The 20,016-nt window shown below is 41.2% G+C and overlaps 1 protein-coding gene across 4 annotated transcripts in view; it reads right to left on the bottom strand.

Moving 5' to 3' along the window:
- The window catches only part of PALLD (palladin, cytoskeletal associated protein), a 2,901,248-nt gene that overhangs the window by 1,121,435 nt on the left and 1,759,797 nt on the right, over positions 1-20,016 (bottom strand). For all 4 annotated transcript variants that reach the window (XM_044062575.1, XM_044062576.1, XM_044062578.1 and 1 more), the window contains one exon: positions 10,321-10,344. In XM_044062575.1, the coding sequence (XP_043918510.1) occupies positions 10,321-10,344 (24 nt within the window). The remainder of the gene's footprint in view (positions 1-10,320; positions 10,345-20,016) is intronic.

Genomic DNA, 20,016 nt, shown 5'->3' on the forward strand with positions numbered 1-20,016 from the left:
TGAACTCCTTTGGCAACTTAAACTTGACGCATTTAACCCGCCAGGGTTAAATGAGAGTTGTAATATTGCCCCTTACTTTAAACTGAAATCGTATATGAGATAAGTTTCCAGTTTTTCATTCTACACCTGTTGACTGGGATTATGTAACTTTTTTATTCTTCATTTACCCGTTATTTAATGCTTTTCTGTCATGTAGTGTATGTGTAAGATTGGCTATTGTGGGCCTACTTTTTGTAAGTATTACCAAATTTGACAATGTCCACATTGTATACATCACCTATGGGGGTTGTTTTTTCCTTTTTTACTATTGTAAATACATCCCCCTCCTCCCCCATACCACCCCCCCTCCCCCTCTTTCCCCTGCCCCCCACCCCCTTTTTTAGGATGGTGTATTTCATTTCATATTGTTTGTCGAGTAAACAAAAACAAAACAAAATTCACATTTTTGATCCGCAAGTCAGTTCTTTAATAGACGGATATCCATATTTTTATTATGTGAATTTTTATTTATGTATAGGTATATTTTTTATATGCCATTATTGTTTTATATACTGTTTTCATACACTGTATTTTTGCAGAGTATAAAGTGGCTGTTGAAAATGTTGTACTGCCACATTTTAAAAGGTGTCTGTAAAGCCACTTGCAACAAGTGTTTTACTGTTGCAGTGTTCAATTGGAAATAAGGGGTTGTTCCCCCTTTTTTATCAATTGCTTTTCTTTAGTAATTACTTGTAATTAGTTGTGTATTTAAGGAGCGTTTTATTTGCTGCTTGTTACCTCTGAAGAAGCCACCTAGTGTGTGTGGCGAAAACGCTGTTTCACTGTTTAAACAAAATAAATTGCGTTCAGGTTTTAAATGCTTGTCTCTTCATTTTGGGATCCGTTTCTTCACTTATAATGTGTCACATGGTTAACAATGTATATACAATGAGTCACAGGGCTAATAGAGCATACACAAAGTTCTGCAGGGCTAGCAGTGCATGTGCAATGTGTAGCAGGGTTAATAGTGCATGCATAATGTGTTGTAGGGCTAATGTGTATACATAAGGAATTGCACTGCTAACAGTGCACACCAAGTGTGTTGCATGGTTAACAGTGCATATACAATGTGTTGCAGGGTTAACAATGCAAACACAATGTGTCACAGTGCAAACACAGGATGTCGCAGGACTAACAGTACATACACAATGTGTCGCAGGGCTAGGTGTGCATGCACAATGTGTTACGGCACTAAAAGTGCACACACAATGTGTTGCAAGGCTAAAAGTGAATACACAGTTAATCACAGTGTTAACAGTAAAGAGCATGCAGAATATGTCACAGGATTAAGAGTTCATGCACAATATGTCACAGGTAGCAGTGTATACAGAATGTGCCACATGGCTAACACAACATACACAATGTTTTGCAATGTTACCAGTATATACACAATGTATTGCAGGACAAACAGTGCATATACAATGTGAGACAGGGTTAACAGTGCAAACACAATGTGTCAAGGATTAAGAGTGCATAAACAGTATGTCTCAAAGCTAATAGTGTGTATACAATGTGCTGCAGGGCTAACACTGCATATACAATGTCTTGCAGGTTTAACACTGCATACACAATGTTTCACAGGGCTAAAAGTAGATACATAATGTGTTGCATGGTTAACAGTGCATATATGATTTGTCAGAGGGCTAAAAGTGCATACATGATGTGTCGTAGGGATAACATTGCATACATAATGCCTTGTAGGGTTAACATTGCATACACAATGTGTTGCAGGGTTAACAGTGCATACATAATGTGCCACAAGACTACCAGTGCATGCACAATTTGTCATAATGCTAACATTCCATACATAGTCCATTGTAGGATTAGCAGAGTACACAAAATGCATTGCAGGGTAAACAGTGCACACAAACTGTGTTGCAGGATGTACTGCTGGGACAACAGTGTACAGATAATGTGTCACAGGGTTAACAGAGCATACATAATGTTCTGCAGGACTAGCGGTGCATGCACAATGTGGAGCAGGGTTAATAGTGCATGCATAATGTGTTATAGGGTGAACTGTGTATACATAAGGAATTGCACTGCTACCAGTGCACACCAAGTGTGTTGCATGGTTTACAGTGCAAACACAAGGTGTCACAAGACTAACAGTGCATACACAATGTATTTCAGGGCTAATACAGCATGCACAATGTGTTGCAGGGCTAGGTGTGCATGCACAATGTTTTGCAGCACTAAAAGTGCATACACAAAGTGTTTCAAGGCTAAACGTGAATGCACAATTTATCACAGGGTTAACAGTACAGAACATGCAGAATGTGTCACAGAATTAAGAGTTCAAACACAATATGTCACAGGTAACAATGTATACAGAATGTGCCACATGCCAAACAGAACATACACAATGTTTTTCAGCGTTGCCAGTAAATACACATTGTGTTGCAGGGATAACAGTGCATACACAATGTTTTGCAGGACTAATAGAGCATACACAATGTGTTGCAGGGCTAGCTGTGCATACACAATGTGTCATGGGGCTAGCAGTGCACACACAATGTGTTGCAGGGCTAACAGTGCATACACAAGGTGTCACAGGGCTAACAGTGCATGCAGAAGTTGTCACAGGCCTAACAGTGCATACACAATGTCTTGCTGGGTTAACAGTGCATATACAAGGTGTTGCAGGGCTACAAGTGCATACACAATGTTTCACAGGGCTAACAGTGCATACAGAACATGTTGCAGGGCTAACAGTACATGCACAATGTTTTTCAGGGCTAACAGTGCATATACAATGTGTCATAAGGTTAACAGTACATACACAATGTGTGGAAGAGTTAACAGTGCCTACACCATGTGCTACAAAGACAAAAGTGCATGCTGAATGTGTTACAGGGCTAACAGTGTATACACAATGTGTTGCAGGGTTAACACTGCAAACACAATTTGTCACAGGGCTAGCCATACATACACAATGTGTTACAGATCTAAAAGTGCATATACAATGTGTTGCAAGCCTAAAAGTGAATACATAATGTATCACAGGGTTAACAGTATATAGAATGAACAACGTGTCACATGGTTAACAGTTCATACAAAATATGTCACAGGTAACAGTGTATAAAGAATGTGTCACAGAGCTAACAGAATATACACAATGTGTTGCAGGGTTAATAGATTCTACACAATGTGTCACAGGGCTAACAGTGCATATATTATGTGTCACAGGGCTAACAGTGCATACACAATGTCTTGCATCATTAACAGTGCATGCACAATATTTTACAGGGCTAACAATGCAGACAAAATATATTACAGGTTTAACAGTACATATACAATGAGTCACAGGGTTAACAGTGTCTATACAATGTGTTACAGGGTTAACAGTGCATACATAATGTGTGGAAGAGTTGTGAGTTCTTACACAGTGTGTTGCAAAGCCAACAGTGCATGCACAATTTGCTGTAGGGCTAGCATTGCATACACAACATGTTGCAATGTTAACAGTGCATACAAAATGTGTCACAGGGTTAACAATCAAACACAATGTTTGCAGGATTAACAGAGCAGACATAATGTTTTGCAGGGTTAAAAGTGCAGACAACATGTGTTGCACAGCTAACAGTGCATAAACAATGTTGTGCAAGGTTAGCATTGCATACACAATATGTCAAAGGGCTAACAGTGCATAAACAATGTGCTGCAGGATAGCAGTACATTCACAATGTGTAACAGGGTTAACAATGCATAGACAATATGTCACCATGCTAAAAGTGCATACACAAGGTGTCACAAGGTAAAAAGTGAGTACACAATGTGTTGCAGGGTTAACAGTACAATGTATACACAATGTGTCGCAAGGCTAACAGTTCATAGCAAATGTGTTTCAGGGTTAACAGTGCATAGAACATGTGTGGCAGTGCTAACACTGCATATATAATGTGTCAGAGTGTTAACACTGCATGCACAATATTTTGAAGTGTTGACACTGGATACACAATGTGTTGCAAAGCTAACAGTGCATACATAATGTGTCCCAAGGATACGAGTTCATCCAGAATGTGTCACAGGGTTAACAGTGCACACAAAATGTGTCACAGGGCGAACAGGGAATACACAATGTCTTGCAGGGTTAATAACCCATACACAATGTTTTTAGGGTTAACAGTGCATATGCAATGTGTTGCAGGGCTAACAATGCAAACACAATGTGTCACAGTGCTAAAAGTGTACACACAATATGTCACAAGGCTAAAAGAAAATAGACAATGTATCACAGGGTTAACAGTATAGAGCATGCCCAATGTGTCACAAGGTTAAGAGTTCACATACAATATGTCACAGGTAACAGTGTACACAGAATGTGTCACAAGACTAACAGAATATACACAATGTGCTGCAGAGTTAACAGTATAGTACATAATGTTTTGCAGGGCTAACAGTGCAAATAGAATGTGTCACAGAGTTAGTGCATACACAATGTGTCAAACAGTTAACAGCACATATTGAGTATGTCTCAAAGCTAACACTGCATACACAATGTGTTGCAGGGCTTACAGTGTATATATATAATTTGCCAGAGAGCTAACCGTGCATACATAATTTGTCACAGGGCTAAGAGTACATAAACAAAGCCTTGCAGGGTTAGCAGTGCATACACAATGTGTCACATGGCTAGCAGTTAACACACAATGTGTTGCTGGGCTAACAGTGCATACACAAGGCGTCACAAAGCTAACAGTGGATATGCAATGTCTTGCAGAGTTAAGAGTGCACACACAATATGTCCCAGGTGAAACAGTGCATATGTGATGTATTGCAGTGTTAACAGTGCATATACAAGGTGTTGCAGGGCTAAGAGTACATACATAATGTCTTGCAGGATTAACCCTGCATATGCAATGTTTCACAGGGCTAATAGTGCATACGCAATATGTTGCAGGGGTAACAGTATATACACAATATTTTCAGGGCTAACAGTGCATATACAATGTGTCATAGGGTTAACAGTACGTACACAATGTATGGAAGAGTTAACAGTGCCTAGACAGTCTCACAAAGCCAAGCATGCATGCAGAATGTGTTGCATGCCTAACAGTGAATACAAAATGTGTTGCAGCGTTAACAGTGCATACACAATGTGTCACATGGCTAACAGTGCATGCACAACATGTTGTAGGGCAAACAGTGCATACACAATGTGTTTCAGGGTTAACATTGCAAGCACAACATACTCCAGTGGCTTTACTTGATAGAGAGACTGAGAACTAATGTTGGGTGGCATGATGCCAGGGCACTTCTATGGCTTGGCTTGCAAAGGATCCAGTGCCATTAGCCTAGTACACATCTATGACCTATGCACAATTTGTCACAGGGATAGCCACACATACACAATGTGTTACAGAGCTAAAAGTGCGTACACAATGTTTTGAAAGGATAAATGTGAATACACAATATATCACAGGGTTAACAGTACATGGAATGAACAACATGTCACATGGTTAACAGTTCATACAAAATATGTAACAGGTAACAGTGTATAAAGAATGTGTTACAGGGCTAACAGAACATACATAATGTGTTGCAGGGTTAACAGTTTCTACACAATGTGTCACAGGGCTGACAGTGCATATACAATGTGTTGCAGGGTTAACAATGCATATACAATGTGTCAAAGGGTTAACAGTGCATACACAATGTGTGGAAGAGTTAAGAGTGTATGCACAGTGTGTTGCAAAGCCAACAGTGCATGCACAATTTGTTGCATGGCTAGCAGTGCATACACAGTGTGTTGCAATGTTAACAGTGCATACAAAATGTGTCACAGGGTTAACAACCATACACAGTGTTTTATAGGGTTAACGGTGCAGACACAATTTCTGGCTGGGTTAAAATTGCATACACCATGTGTTGCACAGCTAACAGTGCATAAACAATGTCTTGCAAGGTTAACATTGCATACACAATGTGTCAAAGGGCTAACAGTGCATAAATAATGTGTTGCAGGATAGCAGTACATTCAAAATCTGTAACAGGGTTAACAATGCATAGACAATGTATCACAGTGCTAAAAGTGCATACCCAAGGTGTCACAAGGCAAAAAATGAGTACACAATGTGTCACAGAGTTAACAGTACAATGCATATACAATGTGTCACAGGGTTAACAGTTCACAGCCAATGTTTTTCATGGCAAAAAAGTGCATAAACAATGTGGGGCAGTGCTAACAGTGCATATATAATGTGTCAGAGTGTTAACACTATATGCACAATGTTTTGACGTGTTGACAGTGGATACACAATGTGTTGTAAAGCTAACAGTGCATACATAATGTGTCACAAGGCTAACAGTTCATCAAGAATATGTTACAGGGTTAACAGTGCATACACAATGGGTCACAGGGCTAACAGGGCATACACAATGTCTTGCAGGGTTAACAGTCCATACACAATGTTTTGTAGGATTAACAGTGCATACACAATGTGTTGCAGGGCTAAAAGAGAATAGACACAGGGTTAACAGTACAGATCATGCACAATGTGTCATAGGGTTAAGAGTTCAAATACAATATGTCACAGGTAATAGTGTACATAGAATGTATCACAAGGTTAATAGAATATACACAATATGTCACAGGTTTAACAGTGCATACAGAATGTATTGAAGTATTGACAGTGTATACACAATGTGTCATAAAGCTAACAGTGCATACATAATGTGTCACAAGGCTAACAGTGCATACACAATGTGTCACAGGATTAACAGTACATACACAATGCGTAGCAGGGTTAGCATTGCATGCACAATGTCTTGCAGTGTTAATAGTGCATACACAATGTCTTGCAGGTCCAACAGTGCATGCACAATGTTTTGCAGGCCTAACAGTGCATACACAATGTGTCACAGGGTTAACAGTGCATACACAATGTGTTGCAGGGTTAGCATTGCATGCACAATGTCTTGCAGTGTTAACAGTGCATACACAATGTTTTGCAGGACTAACAGTGCATACACAATGTGTTGCAGGATTAACAGTGCAAACACAATGAGTTACAGGGCTAGCAATGTATACACAATGCATTGCAGGGGAAACATTGCACACAAATTGTGTTTCAGGATGTGTTTCAGGGCTAATGGTGTATAGATAATGTGCCTCAGAAAAGACACAAAATGGTGCAGTGTCAACCAGGTAAACTTGAAACCAAAGAAAATCAATGCCAAATGAGGCCCCAGAAATGGTCTAAGAATTAATTAATTAAAACAACCTAAAAAATAAAATGAGTGCTTTCATCTCATACAAGAGACTCATACGTTCTGATGAAGTATTTTGTATGAGGACAAAGTGCTCATTTTATTTTTTTAGGGTGTTTAATAAATTAATTCTTGGACCATTTCTGGACCCTTGTTTAGCCCTGAATTTCTTTGGTTTCAAGTTTATACACAATGCGTTGCGGAGTTAACAGTGTATATACAATGTGTCACAGGGTTAACAGTGCATAGACAGTGTGTTGCACAGTGCATTAGAGTGTTAACTCTTCCACACATTGTGCATGCAGCTAGCATTAAAGTACATGGAATGAACAACATGTCACATGGTTAACAGTTTATACAAAGTATGGAACAGGTAACAGTGTATAAAGAATGTATCACAGGGCTAACAGAACATACATAATGTGTTGCAGGGTTAACGGTTTCTACACGATGTGTCACAGGGCTAACAATGTATATGCAATGTATCACAGGGTTAACAGTGCATACACAATGTGTCGAATGGTTAACACTGTGCACACAATGTGTGGAAGAGTTAATCATGCCTACACAGTGTGTTGTAAAGTCAACAGTGTATGCACAATGTGTTGCAGGGCTAATAGTGCATGCGCAATGTGTCACATTGCTAACAGTGCATACACAATATGTTGCAGGACTAACAGTGCACAGCCAGTATATTTCAGGGTTGACAGTGCATACACATTGTGTCACAGGGCTAGCAGTACATTCACAATGTGTTGCAGGGCTCACATTGCATATACAATGTATCCCAGGGCTTACAATGCACAGTGCTAATAAGACATGAATAAGTTGAGATATTTAATGCAACATATCAGACATCTGTGCTGCATGGAGCTAGGTGATGAGGAAATGAGGCATTTTAAATGAAGCAAATTTTAAAGGTGACACTGTATGAAGGAGGGTAAGGTAATGTTCAGTGCAATAGATGACTAACCTAGAAGCAGCTACACTAACACAGGAATGGGAACGGAACACTGAGGTGTTTTTGTTTTAATAAAATAAATAGAGCATCCACTGCGCAAAGCAGTAAAAGGCTATGTGGTATAAAATGTAGCATCCACTGTGCATGCCAGTAAAAGTCTACGTGGTATAAAATGTAGCATCCACTGTGCATGGCAGTTTTTGCATAGTTACACAGAGCAAATGACTGTGTAACTACCTAGTAAAAGTAATTTATACATTTGAGTCTGGACTGTATAGTTCATATCAGAATAAGTCATTTGCCTATTCATGCATTCTTTTGATAAACCCTTCTCCTTCCTGCATCTGTGGAGGTAAAGTACAATTCTGAGTAAATACTAGTGAAAAAAAAGAGACTGAAACAAAGAGTTACATAAACCAGCCAGATAAAAAAAGAAAATCATGGTATAATCTAACACAGTGACAATAGAGACTACCTTTATTTTGCAATGAGAGAAATGCACACCTGTCATAAGTATGTTTTAATGGTATTCATTATACAATTTTGAAATACTGAAATGGTGAATTTCACTATTTTGAGACTGAATAGTCGAAAACCCACATACATGAAAACCCTTAATCACGAATACCACAACTGCGACCATTCACACACACACAAACCAGGACATAATCACACACACATACACCTACCTAACTAAACACACATAATAACACACACAAGCACACCTAACCTACCTATAAGCAGGGGGGCAAGCCCCCCTGCACTCCCCACCCTCCCACTTATATATTCTAACTCCGAGGTCACACTAAACAAACAAACACACAAAAAACACCACAGCACACAATCACACACACTAAAATCCCTACCCAATATCCTCAAACACACAACACTTAACTGAAACCCCAGATAAATCCACAAACCGCACCACACATCATGAACGCAACACCACGATAGTGGCGGATTCGACATTTGCGGATTCGGCATAGTATAGTTTTGGGTAATTGCACTTTCCACTATTTGGTCTCGACATACTGAATTTCAACATTTCAGTATGTCGAGATTGTCTAGTGTATCCGTTTTAATGACATGCTATCTGTATGACATCTAATTATCTAATTCATTTTTTGATTCTTCAAATCACCTGGATAAAAGATCAGCTAATGTACATTATGTTCTCTATATTTCTGATCAAAATTCTAGGCTTTGAAAAAAAGGAGAGAAACTAACCTTTTTGTTCTTTCTCTAGCATTAGAAATATGCATGCTACAAACCAGGCTTGTGTACCGCTATAAAAAAAGAAAATGCAAAAATTGCGCCTAAGCCAATTCTTTGTAAGAGAAAACAAAAGTGATGTTATATGTTGCTGGCTGAAGAAACAATATAGACCTGTAGTAAGGCTGCTGGAAACCTGAGGAATGAAAACCCCTTTTTGCAAACAGAGGTACTGCCTACCAGTGTATTCGTAATGGCGATGTTCTTTGTAGCTTCTTCTTCTTTCGGCTTTTCCCTGTTAGGGGTCACCACAGCGGATCACCTGTCTGCTCATGATTGGCAGTGGAGTTTTACAGTGTCGAGTTGCCAGCCCGGCGCCCAACCTTCCACAGAAGGCACACACACACACACACACACACACACTCACACCTAGGGCCAATTTAGAGTGTTCAATCCACCTGCAGCATGTCTTTGGGATGTGGGAGGAAACCGGAGCACCCGAAGGAAACCCACGCAACCACAGGGAGGACATGCAGACTCCACACAGAAGGCACCCCAGCCGAGGATCGAACCGGAGAACTTCTTGCTGTGAGGCGACAATGCTAACCACTGCACCGCCGTGGCTGCCCGGCGATGTTCTTTGTAGCTGATTATATAAAACTTAACAAAGTACTAATCAAACAGTAAAGGAAAGGGCCAAGGAAGAGATAAAAGGAAACCATTCTATTCCTCAGTTACTTTTCAATTAACAATGGCCTGTTACTTGACCTCAGAAATGATTCTTGTAACTGTGAAGTCTAGCACTATATGTTATTACATCTCATCTCCTTCTCTGCAGTCAAAATTAAGCTGTATGTATAAAAAACAAAGAACTCTAAGCACTAAAGGGTACTTACCAGGTTCAGATGCAGAACGTGGTTCTAAACGACACATCATAAGGAAGAAAGAAGAAAGAGAAAATTAATAAGGCAAGGAACACATTATTTAAAAAAAAAACAATGCTAGACAGCATTTTCAGTTTTCAGTTAAAATAATTCTTACTTAAGCAAAGCAAAACAAAACCCAAATGCATGCAAATTATTTTTATTTCTCAAATTGTAATCCACTGAATGAAGTTATCTTGAATATTTATTCAAGATCTAAATTTTCTGCATCCAAATATATACATATGTTGTTTTGTGCAAGTCCAGAGCAACAGCATTTTATTTAGAGATTTTCCCCCATGACCCTATACAGATATGCTAGAAATAAGAAATGGGATGTAGGTAAAGTAAAAATCAAAGAGAGTCAGTGGAAGAGAACTGCAGAAATAGTGGGTCTGAATGGACATACTGCACTGTTTTTTTTTTCTTCCTCCTCTAACCTCATCCTGACTCTGCATAGTGTGTGGTTGTCCCTCCCAAATTCTGTGCTCACCAGTCCCTGGTTTCCCCAGTTGTTCATTTCTGGGTAATAAAAATAATACTAATTTAATAACCAGGTAGACCCACTGGCCACATAATTCCTTTTCAAGACTGACTAAGAAGCAATGTCTAGTTAAGTGAGTTGTTCAAGGTCACATGGTAGGCAAAAGAGGGCAGAGGGAATCAAACCCTCTACCACAGGAGCTACAGCTCACAACCTTAACCATCTTTGCCATCTGCCAGTCAGACTTTTCAGGGTGGGACCACCTGAAGGATATTTTTTATTAGACCTCTGGAGTGAGGAAGTGATGAGGAGAACTGAGCTTGAAGCTTGGGAGTCATCTTACTCATGTCAGCTAATCACTTACACTAGCTGTGAAAGGCGATAGTATAACAGTATAATGAAATTAAGATGCCCTCACCACACCTTATGTTAAACTTAAAATCTCCAGTGAGGCTCTAGGTCTCCACAAAAGGTCACTCAAGCATCAAGATTTTCCAACCCCCATTCCCTGGAGAGGACAGCCAGCCATTGGTCACTTCATCCTATCACCCAACCAGCTCCACTGGCAGGCCATGTCCATTCTTGAATGTGACCCAACAGTGGCACTCATTGATGGCCTTTTAATTTTAGTGAGTGCCCACATCTGAATATGAAATGTCAAATGGTCTGGGATACTAGCTGTTTTGACACTGGAATGTTTTTCCTTCCCTGAATGCATACATAGCTCAAAATATTTAATTCCTGTCATAACTCCGTTACCTTAAGCAAACAGTTTATTGTATTTTATTATGAATTTGTTAACCAGAGTACCACTGGACCCATTTCAGTATCAGCCCAGATAAAACACAATAGTTACATGCCATTATACACAGAATGAATGACAAAATATAATATATATATGTATATGCATGTGTACATGCATCTATATATATATATATATATATATATATATATATATATATATATATATATATATATATATATAGAGAGAGAGAGAGAGACAGTACAAGCTATCATGTTATCACGTTGTCTAGGGACACAGAATGAAGTTTGCACTTGTGTCACTGGAGATCTAGGTTTCTAGGTTTAACTAGCGAATATGGAGTTGGAAGATTTACTTGGGGAAGAGAAGAAGTGGTTGAAGTTCTCTTCACCTTTTTGGTGAGGGTGACATCACATTACTGCAGCAGCTCTGGACACAACTTGAGGAAAGCTGCATACATGTGCTATTGTTAATGGCAATTACAGACATGTTGACCTGCGGAAGTATACAGTAATGTGGATGAAAAACAGTGTCACTCCAGAGCAGAGACCAAGGGGAGAGGCTGGGTAGATGAGACATTACTGACTGTACTGGCCCGAATCACCCAGTAAAGAGTAAAAAATTAAAAAAAGTCAAAAGCCACAGACATTCAGAAGCCATGTAGATTAAACACTAGCATATGTCCTTAAGGGTTCATTTGCATATAGCCCATGGGCTTCCACTACAGGAGCTTTAAGGCATTGCACATTGAAGATTCCAGCTTTGCTGGCTGTTTCTTGTAGTTTTTACACTTTCAAAAAGGGGACAGGACCATCTGCTCCAGTTAAAAAGGGAATAAATTAATTTGCCTCCCTTGGAAAGCCTACGCTACAGTGCTAGAACAGAGATATTCATTAGCCTCCCTTGCAAAGCCTATGCTAGGGTCCTAGAACAGGGATTCCACCCATTGATTAAATCCCTCATTTAGGAGGAGCAATGCAGCTTTCATCCTCACTGTGGATCAGTGGATCATCTCTTTGTTTCTGCAAGGAGGGGTTGTGGGAGTGGCCAGATCTGTCTACATGTTTGATAGATATGGAAAAGATGTATGACCATGTATCCTGGAATGTCCTATGGGAAATGGTGCAACAGTACAGGGTTTCCAGGGCTACTGTTGCATTCCATTTGGTCACATTATCAGCAGAGTTGTGCTCACATTCTTGGTATAAAACTGGATATATTCAAGGGAGATGCAGGACTCCATCATGGGAAGTTCTTTGGTTCTACTCCTGTTCATGATCTTTATGACCATAATATCAAGGCACAGATGAGGGTTGGAGCATATCCATTTCGGGGTACTAGAGTTGAATATCTTTTGTTTACAGAAGATGTTGTCCTCTTGATTCAAGTGATTGTGCTCTCCTGCGCACACTGTAGCGGAAAGTATATGGGGTGAGAATAGGCTGCTCAAAATCAAGGACAATGACTCTCTCCATGAAAAATAAGGATTGCTCTCTGAAGGTGGCTGAGAGCACCTACCTCAGGTGGAGGAGTTTACGTACCTTACGGTCTTGTCCACAGATGAGGGAACAAAAGATCAGGAGTATGGCTAGTACATAAGTGCAGCTGTAGCAGTAATACAGGCATTTTATCAGCTTGTAATGGTGAAGCTGAATGCAGGGATGAAGTTCTCAGTTTGTCATCCAACCTAGGTCCCCATCATCATTAACTTTGGGTAGTTACTAGAAGGATAAGATCATTGATACAAGTAGTGGGAATTATGTTCCATCATTGGTTGCGGGGCTCACTGTCCAGGACAGAGAGATAAACTCTGCAATCTGGGATAAGGTTGTGATAGAGACATTGTTATTCAGGACTAACAGGAGCCAGTAAGGTAGTTTCAGCACCTAGTTACGATACCCCAGGGGAGGAACTACAAACTGTTATGGGGGATAGAGAGATCTGGACTGGTGTGCTCAACTTACACCATCTGCAACCCTAACCAGAATAAGTCATTTAGAAAGTGGATGGATGGATGGATGGATGGATGGATGGATGGATGGATGGATGGATAGATGGATGTTATAGGCAATACACTGGTTGCAAAATGTTCAATAGGTATTTTAACAAGGAAAAGGAAAAATGCGTTTACTACAGTTTTCAGATTTAGTGACAAGCATAAAAGCTAGCTATTGGAAAAAAAGCTCAAGAAGCACTCAAGAGAAGGGTCTATTATGTTATTTTGAAACGTATGAGCTTTAAACATGATTACTCCTACTTTTCTGCATAAAACCTGCTCCCTTGAGTACTTATTTGTAGTAAAGCAAAATGTCAAATTCTATCTGCTATGGAAATATGAGAATAACACTTTTTGCAGGGAGGAAGCCCCTTGTACCCCCACATCCTTTCCTTTCCATTCCTTATAGATTCTCATTCTCAGGCTGCTTTTACTCAGAGAAACAGCGATCGTTCCTATAAGGCACAAACAATAATTGCTCCCTTTTCACTATTAGTCTTCCTTGGAGTACCATTACTTTTGCTGCAGCCAGTAATAAACATGTCAAATCAAGCAACTGCAAACTGTACAGATTCAGCTCAAGCAAGTCAGAGTAAACCTAAAAAGAAAGGCAGCACTACTGTAAACAGAAAGAGTATACCCATGAGGAGACTTAGGGCAATCTATGGGAAATGGCATGCAATATAGGAGTTTAATGACTGGGCCAATATCTACTTTTTCATATATTTTTTAATTTGGGGTTATGGAGGAGCCAGACCTTATTCTGGTACTTAAATGCAATTTAGAGACAACTAATACTGATGGAATGTCAATGCAAGGCAGACACATAAACAAACAAATGTGCATTCACATACACACACACACACACACACACACACACACACACACACACACACACACACACACACACACACACACACACACACACACACACAATTTAATGGTTCCTAGTGGCATGTCTCTGAGCTGTGGTAGGAAACTAAAGTACACGGCAAAACCTCACATGGACACAGAGAGGACATGCACACTCCTCATAGAAGGCACCCCACTGAGGAACCAAACTTACAAAATCATGTGCTGTGAGACAGGAATTCTAATTACTGGGCACATTATAAATTGATAAAAAGCAAGAGACCTTACTACCTCCGGGAATGTTTGGTGTTATCAAAAAGTAGAAGAGAATAAGAGGTAACTGGAACATGAACAAATGCTTTCAGAGTGTAATGAGTTGGTGGAGTTTATGGATATAAGTAAGGAAATGGTTCTTTTGAGCTGGGATACAGGATCAGAACTGCATAAACATAGTCAGGCCTTGCTAAGTTTAATTCTGTTGGGTGCCAAAAAAGCAATTACTAGAAAACGGAAATCAAAGTCTTTATCAACTGTATTTGAGGTACTGAATATTATAAAAAACCGAGATAAAAATACTGGAAGAGGGATCTTTAGAAAAGGGAAGAAACCAACAATAAATGCATAATAATATTCAGGAAGAGGAGTGACATTTAAGGGACGGCAGGAATTCAGCAATTTTTATAATGTTGGACTGATGATATTAGCAAAGAAAATATATGTTCATAGGTTCATAGGTTCATAGGTTCATACTAGGCTATCTGCCCTAGGGCATTTATAAGCCTAGCCAGAGTATGTTTGGCTTTCGCCACCCATTTTAAATTAATTTTGCTATGCCCTTTTTCGAGGTTAGTATACTGTGCCTCTGTCTAACAGTGACACAGAAGTGATACCCGGGGTAAACCTATGATCTCCCATCCACTCATCAAGATTCCTCTTGAAGAGAGTCAATGAGGGACTCTGCCTAACCTGGACTGGGATTTTATTCCAGAGTGAAGGGAGCCTCTGGGTTATGAATCTGTCCCTCCAGCATGTCCTATTTATTTCAGTGCTGAGGTTCAAGTCTCTCGAGCACGTAGCTCGATGGGATTTGGATTTTTTGAGGTGCAGCATGTCCCTTAATTCCGGGTTGGACATGGCCTTATACGTCAGGCACAGGTCACCTCTGAGCAGGCGGTATGCCACTGAGTAGAGCTGGAGTTTCTTTAACCGGGCAGCATATGGCATCTGTTTGAGCCCTTTGATCCTCTTGGTGAGGTACTTTTGGGGTCTTTCCAGTTGCTGCAGGTGTTTGGTAAGGTACATCCCAAAAGGGGCATTGTACTCGATTATGGGCCTGATGAGGGATGAGTAAAGAGGCACGATGACCTCCCTAATCTAGATGTGAATCCCTTCATGATTAGGTGGGCTATATAAAATGTTTTTCTAACCACTTTGGCCACGTGGTTGTCAAATGAGAGATTGCTATCAACTTGGGTCCCCAGGTCCCTAATTACTTCTTCTGTACTTAATGGATTACCACCTATGTGGTAATTTGTGGGCACTTTGTTTTGCCAAAGGGATGACTATACACTTTTGGCGTTTAGCTTGAGGCCATGGCTCTGGCACCAGTTGTCTGTTTCTATGAGGCCCTTTTGGAGGATGCTTGTGTCGGCTGGAGAGTCGATTATGGCGCCCAGTTTGCAGTCATCTGCGAACTTGGTCAGCCACAGTCCTTCCGTGTTGGCCTTTACCTCCGAGAAATATATACCAAACAAGAGAGGTCCCAGGACTGAGCCTTGTGGGACGCCACTTGTAACTGGTTTGGAGTCTGACATGGCTCCAGCAATTCTAACCATGTGGGTTCTGTCCTTGAGCCAGTTTGCAACCCATCTAGTGACATAGGGGTTTATATTTAAGCTGGTGAGCTTATCTATAATGCCAGAGTGGGGTATTGTATCGAAGGCTTTTGCGAGGTCCAGATAGGCTGTGTGGACCACCTTCCCTTCGTCAATGGCCTTGGTGACTGTTTCAAAGAAGTCAACCAGGTTTAAGAGGCAGGATCTGCCCTTAACAAAGCCGAACTGGGTAGGAGCCAGTGTCTGTAGGTCCCCAATATCTTTATTTATGAGGTCCATGATGATCCTTTCCATAGCTTTGCAGACCAAGCTAGTCAGGCTTATGGGGCGATAGTTTCCAGGGTCCGTTGAGGCACCACCTTTGTGGAGAGGGACCACTGTTGCTGTACACCACTCTTTGGGTACATATCCTGTAGTAAGGCTGAGATTGAACAGTAGTTTTATGTTTGGGTTTAGCTCTTCTTGGAGTTCATGTAGGATGCAGCCTGGGACACCGTCTGGTCCCATTGATGCTGTGTTTTTTGCTTTGGAGAGGGCGGCTCCCACCTGAGCATCTGAGATGTCAGGGGGGCAGCACTCTGCTGGGATAGATATTTGCCCTTTTGGTGGGGGGGGAGAAGTTTGTGCTGAACCTGTCAGCTAGGATGTTGGCAATGTCTGTGGGATCAGTGTATTTTTGTCATTTTGGACTAATTCTGAGCATATCTGGGAATTCCCACCCAGGTTCCTAACATAACTAAAGAAAGCCTTGTGATTATCCTTAGTGTCCTGTGCAATTTTCTCTCGAAGCTGGCCTTTGACGATTTTATGAGTGCCCTTAGTTTTTGCTAATACTGATCAGAGATGCCTTCCCTTTTTGGGATTTTGCTCTATCATGTAGTAGCTTCCTCCTTCTATTGTATAGTTTGTTTATGGCTGGGGTCCACCAGACAGGTCGTCTGCCTTTGGAGGATTGGGTCTTGGTTTTATTTGGGATTGCATGATCCATGCATTCCTGAAGGTGTTCATAGAATGCATTTATAAAGGATTCTGCGGTCTGGGCCGTATTTTCCACAGGCCGGGGCTTTGAAGGATTCCACCTCGGTTTTGAGGAGTGTGAAATTTGCTTTAGAGAAGTTTTTCACTGTGGTTTTCTGGGCAGGGGGTGGGGTCGGGAAGTGAATATCCAGTGAGATCTGTTTATGGTCTGATCTTACCAGTGAGGGATACACTTCTGGTCTGGAGCATAGAGTCCCCATGTTGGTGATGATCAGGTCCAGTATGTTTTCCCCTCTTGTGGGAGTGGTAACAAGTTGTTCCATAGCATTTGAGTTTATGAATTCTAGGAACCTTTGGGCAAGGGTGTTGGAGCTAGAGTAATGCTCCCAATCTATGTTTGGGTAGTTGAAGTCACCCAATATAATGGTGTTCGGAGTGACCTTCATATTTTCCAGTGTTCTCAGGAAGGCCGAGTGGGGTTCCTGGGTTTGGGAGGGTGGTCTGTAGCAGGCTATAAACTGGAAGGCAGTTTTACCCACTGTTAGTTGCACATGGATAGTCTCTGATGCTTCGTGCTTTGCCACCAACCTGGAGGTGTGGGTATCTTTGATGAATATCGATACTCCCCTCCTTTTGTGGTTCGGTCCAAGTTTTGGGGCGAAAAGCATGGTATGAGGTATAACCTGGTAGTGCTGGGGTGCTCTCGGGAGTCCTGAACCAGGTTTCTGTTACTGCACAGATATCGATGTTCTCCATGCTAAGGAGAGTTTCGAGTGCGTGCATCTTGAGGTTTAGACTTCTGGCGTTGAGTAGCATTACTCTTAGTTTCTTATCCCTTGTGATACCTATGGAGGTGGGTTTGTCTTTTGAGCCTTGCCTAAAAAAGGCACTATGGGGGTAGCAAGAGCCTTTGACAATATCCGAAAGCCCAGGGGTGACAGGTGCAAGCCGTCCCTAGCAAAGCATCGTGGCTTGTCGTGCATATCATCCCAAGCTGACAGGCATTGGATCCCCTTTGAATGACACCAATACTTAAGCCAATTGTTGAAATTGATCATCTTGTCTTCATACTGTGCATCATTCTTGGTGAGGGTAAGATGCTACTCAAGGTCAAGGTCATACCAGCCTGGGCTACATGCTCAGAGAGCTCCTCTATGTCTCTTTTCATGTAGTCCAGGGAGGTACATCTCAGGTCATTCACACCAGCATGGACAATGACTGAGTCATATTTGTACTTGCCTTGGAGTGACCTGAGTGCTTGTGTTATGTGGCGGATCCTAGCGCCAGACAGGCTGCTCACCGTGACCTTCTCCTTGTTCAGCCTGGTGAGCGGGACGTCAGTGTGCCTGACGATAGAGTCACCTATTACAAGTGTATCAGGTGTGTTGTTTAGCCTTAAGGGCTGTGACTGTTCGGCACACTGGCTTTGTGAGATATGTGTTGCGTGTGTTTTGTTTTGGGGTAGCGGTTGCTTGGGTGTCTGCTTTGGAGGTCTCTGCTGCTTAGGCAGATCTTTATTTAGAGCCTCTCAGTATGTTTTTGTGTGATTATGTGTTTGGTTTGCTGTCGTGGTAGGTCTATGTGAGACTGGAATTGTAGTGAGTGTGGTTTCCTTCTCCTCCTGACTGGTTATGCCAGTACTGAGTTGAGAGAGCTTAGCCTTCAGTTTGGCTATATGGTTGCATCTCTCACATGTGTTGGAATTTGTTGGGAGGAGGAGAGGGTTGTCTGTGTACATGAGGCAGTTGTAACATTGCCTCAAGATTCCCATATTCACCAGCTGGACCGGAGAGGAGATTGACAACTGACCTTTGGACATGCTAGAATAATATTGGGAATTCCTTTATAATTGAAAACAAGGGCCAATGGGGAGCGAGGGTGTAGTGCTTTTAATTTTTAGTGCTGACTTATAATTGCTTTAGTGAGCAAGTGCCAGGTAACAAGTGCAATGTGTTACAGGTAACTTAAATGCAAAAACGACAAACAGTAACTTTCTTTCAAGCGAAGCAAGGAAATAAGTACAGTAAGCAATGCAGATATCACTAGGGATCCACAGAAGCGCTGAGAAGCCGCGTTTTAGGTGGAATTAGCGTTCCAGGGAAATAACAAGCATACAAACAAAGCTAGATTCAGCAGGCCTGGATCTAGTCTATGCTACAGCAAATAAGGTGTACCAATTTCAGTAAGATACAGTTCAAATATTCAGGCACTATAAACCTTTAACCAGAAATTCCCAGCTCAGAAGGGCAGAGTCCAGCCTCTCCTCCCACAAGAGTGCAGACCACGAACCTTCTTAATGTAAAATAACTGGCCTGTAGCCCAAGTGCTTAAACCAGAGTTAATACACTTTAAGAATAACAGACATTGAGCTCTCAATCAGCAGTTCCCAACTTAGAAGGATGAAAGCTACCTGTCCTGCCACCACAGTGCATGCCACAAACCTTCCTAATGTAGAACAACTGGTCTGAAGCCCAAGTGCTTAATCCAAAAGACTTAGAATGATAGCTACACTTTAACCAAGTTACTACCAAGCAGTAATAAATACAACTGAATACTTTAAATAATGCCTGGATTAGTGCTCAAGTTATACAAACAAAGCTAGATTCAGCAGGCCTGGATCTAGTCTATGCTACAGCAAACAAGGTGTACCAATTTCAGTAAGAAGAAATTCAGATATGCATGCACTATAAGCCTTCAACCAGAAATTCCCAGCTCAGAAGGGCAGAGTCCAGCCTCTCCTCCCACAAGAGTGCAGACCACG

Source organism: Protopterus annectens, chromosome 2.part1 (genome assembly GCF_019279795.1).
Source record: "Protopterus annectens isolate FY-2018-M chromosome 2.part1, PAN1.0, whole genome shotgun sequence".
Classification (NCBI taxonomy): Eukaryota; Metazoa; Chordata; order Ceratodontiformes; family Protopteridae; genus Protopterus; species Protopterus annectens.